At 36.7% G+C, this 6,097-nt stretch overlaps 1 protein-coding gene across 1 annotated transcript in view; it reads left to right on the top strand.

Moving 5' to 3' along the window:
• The first annotated feature begins 5,771 nt into the window (after window positions 1-5,771).
• TMEM192 (transmembrane protein 192) overlaps window positions 5,772-6,097 on the top strand; it is a 29,567-nt gene continuing 29,241 nt past the window's right edge. Inside the window, exon 1 of the mRNA XM_072406011.1 lies at window positions 5,772-5,851. Coding sequence (XP_072262112.1) covers window positions 5,828-5,851 — 24 coding nt within the window. The 5' untranslated portion in view covers window positions 5,772-5,827. The remainder of the gene's footprint in view (window positions 5,852-6,097) is intronic.

Genomic DNA, 6,097 nt, shown 5'->3' with positions numbered 1-6,097 from the left:
TCTTCTTCTCCTGTGTCACTGTATTTGTCTGTCATTTGCAACCCCTATTTAATGTCATCAAAAATCATGTTTATTATTAATAACAATATGATATACTTTTAATAGCAGACTTAAATGGTTGTATATTGTGCTAAATACATGGGGCTGTGCAAACTACGTAAACCTTGTGTTTGAAAAAACAAATATATGTATCCAAACCTAGTGCCATATAAAAGCCCTAGTTGTCATAGTAGTGTACATTATGGTAGACTACAAATGCTAAAAGATATAATGTGCAGAACAGAGACATCACTAAAATTAAGTGGTTAATATACAAACTGTTACTTTGCATACATAATTGAAAGTAAATTTAAAACATTTTGTTTTATAATCAGGGTAGGTGGCTTCTTTAGTAATGTTAGTTCTCTTTTATATGAGAGGCTGAGTTGGCAGCAAGTGCTCTTCCTACTCTTACAAAAAATTTTGGCAGTACACAGTCATTTTTTTCAGGAGTATTAAGAAATCAAACAAATTTCATTAATTGAATTACCATGAAAATATAAACCATCAAAAATAATTCTGATTACCATTTGTGTTTTATGCATCAAAAAGGTATGAATTTAGATATCTATTTTTTAGATTGCCAGTTGCTTTTTTCTGCACTTGCCCAGGTTGCAGACACCCCTTGTCTACAGACTGGGCAGGTGGATCTTAAGGCAACTCTGTTGCTAAAAATAAAGAATAAATTATAAAAAAGCAACCCATGAGGGTACATATATAATATTGGTGTCCTCCTGGTATCCATTGTCCCCAATCACTATCATAAGGTCCACCAAGGCAAAAATAGAGAGACTACCTTTAATATTTAAGGCATTCAACAGGCTCAAGACAAGCCCTCCCAATAAATTCCCTCCAGACTCCGTGGAAGTATTAAAATTAATAATCATGGTGTTAGGTATTTCCTAAATATTTGGTAATTAAACTGATATACACATTTAATAATTTCCACCTAACAAACTACTCCTTTTAGGTAAATCTGCCACTTTTTTATATCTTGCATACCATTTCTTCAGGAGAAAACATTGCATCTCTATGACATTTTTAACTATATTGTTATATTTATTTGATTCTCTTCCCATATAGATCCCACTGAAGATAATGTGTTCCCTCCTGAGAGACATAAAATATATATCTGGTTCTCAAGCTATACAGAATTTAACGTTTGGTATTATCTAGGACATATTGGGGACTTTCCCAATATGAAATCTCATCAGCTTTTTGTATTTTCCAGCAACATTTAATTACTTTAGAACATTACAATACATGGATAAAAAATGAAAAAAAGATACTAATACTGTCATGATAATACTTGTCATTACTCATGCAAATAATATCCTATACACAACTGTAGATCTAGGCTTGTAAGCAGCTGTACATGCACAAATGCATGCATCCATGTTCATACACATGTGCATAGGTATTGGGGGGCCTATACATTTGTGTGTAGGTCCACTGTGCAAATAGTGGCTCCACAGATGTACACTCCTAATTGTGGAAATAGCACCAGAAGGCCTATTAAAAATTCAGCGTTTGAGCTGAAAGGTGCTGGAAGATCTTCAGCTCCTGTTCCTGCAAGCCTGTGTACTTGAACCTCTTACTGTTCAACTGTTGCTGACCCTTCTTGCCTCCTGACCACAACCTGTTCCTGCTCACCAGTTGCTGACCCAGCTTGTCCTCTGACGATAACTTGTTCATGCCTACATGTTGCCAAACCAGTTTGTTTTCCTGACCACACTAGTCCTTGCATACCTGTTGCTGACCCAGCTTGTTTTTGGAGCCTTTGTCCATGACTTCTGTCTACACTCCATGGAGGTGCAAAGGAGACCCTATCATTACTTTGGTCTACAGCTAGGTGTGCATTATTCCACTTCTATTGTCCTTCAGTCTACCCCTTTACTTAAAACCATCCAGTTTTCTAACAAATATAGAGCCATTGTAGATATAGATATCAAATGACCTCACATGTCTCATCCTTAATCAATATACTATTTAATCCTTCCATTCCTCTTTGTGTGGCACAAAAAAGGGAAATTTTACATAATATAGGACCATACTCAAAAAACTATCCAGCAATATAATAAAATGACAGTTGATAATAAACACTACCTTCCTATTCTTTAATTTAACGAGAGGAAGAGTTTTAGGAGTCACAAGCATAGTCTAAAAACAATCCATGTTTATTAATACAATCTTTACAAAATAAACTGTATTTACAAAACAAAGAATACACTTTAGAAAAATAAAGGATGGCAATATTAGAAACAGGAAGACCACTTTATATGGAAGAAACACCTGTCCCAGGTAAGTGAAGTGATGTGTTTCGTAGCAAAAGAGCGCTTCTTCAGACTTTGCATTAATGCCTTCCAGCGATAGATGGTATTAAGGATAGATGGCTGTGAAATGTATTAATTGCAACAAAGAGGAACAATGTTCTGTCATATGCTTTTTGTGCTGTTTCAGGACAACATCTGCCCCCACACTTGAAGGTATGAAACACCCAGCTTATAGTCTAGATTTGGCACCATCTGTTTTCCACCTTTTGCACTGCTCAAAAAGCTTTAGGGTGAAAAAGGTTTTTAAGTGAAAATCAGCAGTGGCTCCTCTTTCAACCAAAAACATTTTTTGCTGATGTCATTAAAAAGTTGGTACAATGCTGGAAAAATGCATCACAAAGGAAGGTGACTATGTAGAAAAATTCTGTAATTTGTTTTTAAAGTTATTAAATTGGGTTAGAAAAAGGGGTGTCGCGGACAGCTGTACACATTTGAGACACACACTCATAACAAGCGCAATTGTTTATCTCAGGTGAGAATGTTTGACGTGTGTACGCAGACATAGTGTGGTTTTGCTGGTCAGGGATCTCATGTGGAGTTCTGATAAGCTGGGGAATGAAGTTGATTAGAAGAGACGGATGGCAATGTTTTTGCAACTGTATGGAATGTTAGAAATGACATACCTTAAGGATGGGCTCAAATTTTTGTGGTGCAGCACCCACATTAACAAAATGCTGACCTGTATAAGACAGGCAACACACTTTTTGTAGCCCTCCTTGTCTTTATCAGTAGTCTAGCTTGAAGTTCAGGACAGAGGCAACTGCTTCTCTGACCTCCCCAAATGCTGCTGTCACTGCAAACAGATTTGTGTATTTGGCACTATTTTGCTTGATCTTTCCAAATCATTGATGACCTCTAATAAAAAATAATCAAATTTACAAATTAACAGAGTGAAACTGGTCAGTAGCCAAAGAAGAATGATACCGGGTATTACTAAGCATCTCTGAGGCATTTATCTGTGATTTTCAGATTGCTATTTTTTTCTGGTAAAAATATTTACCGATCCATAGGCATCTAATAACACCAGGATACAATGTGAGAGGCCATACATAGACATGTAGGGAAGGGCTACCGGTATTTCCTTCAGGTTAATTTTTAGTGAATTAAGATTAGATTTAAATCTAATATATATTAGCTGGGGATTGCTGGGGTTCTTACCTTTACCTTTTTGCAATTGTGTTGTAAATGGGGATTAGTGAGTAGAGCCTTTTCAGGAATTGTACACATACACAGAACATTAAGTGAGGTTATTTATAAAGCAGTAAATCAGACACTTAGCAATATTCTCTTGTGAAGAATTACTGACTTCACAAACACATGAACCAACATTAACATGATGCTTAAAAAGGAGTTAAAATATTATAAAAATGAGAGCATGTAGGTTCTTTAATGCAGCGAAAGGCAATGTCACTTCTACAATAAAATAAACTTACCTGCCTATTCACAATTTTTTATTATAACTCACGTTTTCTCACCCTGTTGCCGGTCCCAGAGTCAGACAATCATTTTATGTGCTGATAAAAGATAAGGGGGAAAAGGTACAATGCACTGATGGGAATGAATAAAGTGACAGAGAGATGAACAATTTACTGGGCGGTTTCTGCTTACATTCTACATTTAGCTGAGGTAGGTCCAGAACAACCTAGAGGGGGCTATTTGAGGATAATCCCGCAATCAGACTGAGAGCTTCTTGTGATGGTAAAAAAACTACTGCGGATGAGAACTCTGAATAAAGATATTGCAACAGAAGCTGCTATTTTAACTTTATTTCTAAGTGTGCTTTATAACATTACTTATTATATAACGTACTATATAACATTATTACTTTTTGATTTTAGGTCAATATACACATATAAATATCAGAATATTTGTTGTGGAATGTAATCTTTTCAGCATGCTTTAGAGTTATCAGGAATTTTGTTTTTATGATGACTACTGCTTGGATTTATTATATATATATTTATATATATTATTAGAAAGGCTGGGTCTACATGGACGTTTTGTAAAAAGGCATGTAAACGTTCCTACTGAGTTTATAAGCGTTTTTATGCACTTATTCTAACGTTTTAAAACTTTTTTTTAATGCTGGAAAAAGCTGAAAAACGTCTATGCCGCGTTTATCCGTGTTTTACCGCGTTTTACCGCGATTCTACAAGCGTTTTAGCACTTGGTAGAAATGCAAACTGTGACCCTGGGCAGTGATTTCTGCAAGTACAGGAAGTACATACATCCCTGCATACATGTGATAATGTGATCATGCAACAGTACAGTGACAAATGTAACAGTATACACAGAAAAGAGTGAAAAGAGTGCAAAGTGAAGCACAATTAAAGACAATGACTGCACACAAGTGATAATGAATGACATCATTTGCAGGTGTGAAAAGCACCAAAAGCAAACACAATGGCAGACAATTTCACACGTGCCAGGCATAGGTGTTAATTTTTACCAGCATAGTACATGTAATTATTCATGCATGACACATGGAATAGTGACACAGGACAGGCTATTGTTAAAACGTTTGTAAAATCCTCCATTGAAATCAATGGAAGCTTTTTTATTGACAATTTCTAGCATGCATAAACGCAGGAAAACGCTCCCATTAAAATCAATGGACGCGTTTTCCCGCGATTTCCCGCGTTTTCCCGCGATTTACCAGCGTTTTAATTTTTTAAACGTTGCAAGCAACGTTTAAAATAAAGCTCAAAAACGTGCCTGAAGGAAACGTCCTGGTGTAGATTAGCCCATTGGAATGCATGGGGACTTCAAACAAGGGCTTTAAAAGCCTCAGGTTAAACGCTGGGGAAACAGTCCGTGTAGACTAAGCCAAAATGAAGATGAAAATGAAGATACTATTTCGCCATCTAGTGGATAAAGAGGATAACTACATTCAGTTCATTTGCTATTTAGATTGTAAGGTTCAGCCAGACCATTATATCTACACAAAATGAATATTGTTCATTCACCTCCTACATATCCTACACATAACATATGTCAGTTAAAGTTACACTGACTGGCTTTAGGGCATTGTGCAAAATCATTGAATGTTCTCTATCAAATCTGTTGTTTTTCTCTATCTAATCTCTAATGTTTTTTTTACATTTGATGTGTTATTAACATTGTATCCAGCAGCTTTTGGGTCCAAACAAAAAATAAGGGAGACCTATGGACTCTTACTTACCAATGGCCTGGGCAGTGGCAATGATAAATGTATCCACCACAAATTTGTGTCCAGGTCAATACAAAAATGTATATCTGTTTGTAATATTCAATCAGAGTTCACTTTCATTGTTAGGCTTTTTCTTTTATTTAAATACACCTTTGGTTGCATATGTTACATCATATCATCATATGTTCATCATACTGTGCAGGAAGTGCTGGCAGGCACAGGAAGCGCACACAGTACAAGGAGGGGGAGGGCTGCAGCGCAGGGGAGGCTCTGTCACAGCACGAGAATGAGTCGCAGGGAGCTGCTAGGGGTAAGTGTTTTGTATAACATGGCGTACAGAGTGATTAATGTGAGTGCGATTGTTTTATTTGTAATTATAAGACACAATAATGTTCGGTATAGCCGGCAGGAAATAGTTTGTGGCCGCGGCAGTTGTTGTGATCATGTGAGTTTGTCGCCGCCGCCGCCGCTGTTGTTGTGATCATGTGACTGAGCTGGTCACATGATGTCTGGGAGCTGCAATGTAACCGGTGACACCTGTGCAGTTCTGACTTAT

Source organism: Pyxicephalus adspersus, chromosome 3, assembly GCF_032062135.1.
Source record: "Pyxicephalus adspersus chromosome 3, UCB_Pads_2.0, whole genome shotgun sequence".
Classification (NCBI taxonomy): domain Eukaryota; kingdom Metazoa; phylum Chordata; class Amphibia; order Anura; family Pyxicephalidae; genus Pyxicephalus; species Pyxicephalus adspersus.
Note: the sequence above shows the minus strand (reverse complement) of the source record. Positions and strands in the feature narration are given on the sequence as shown.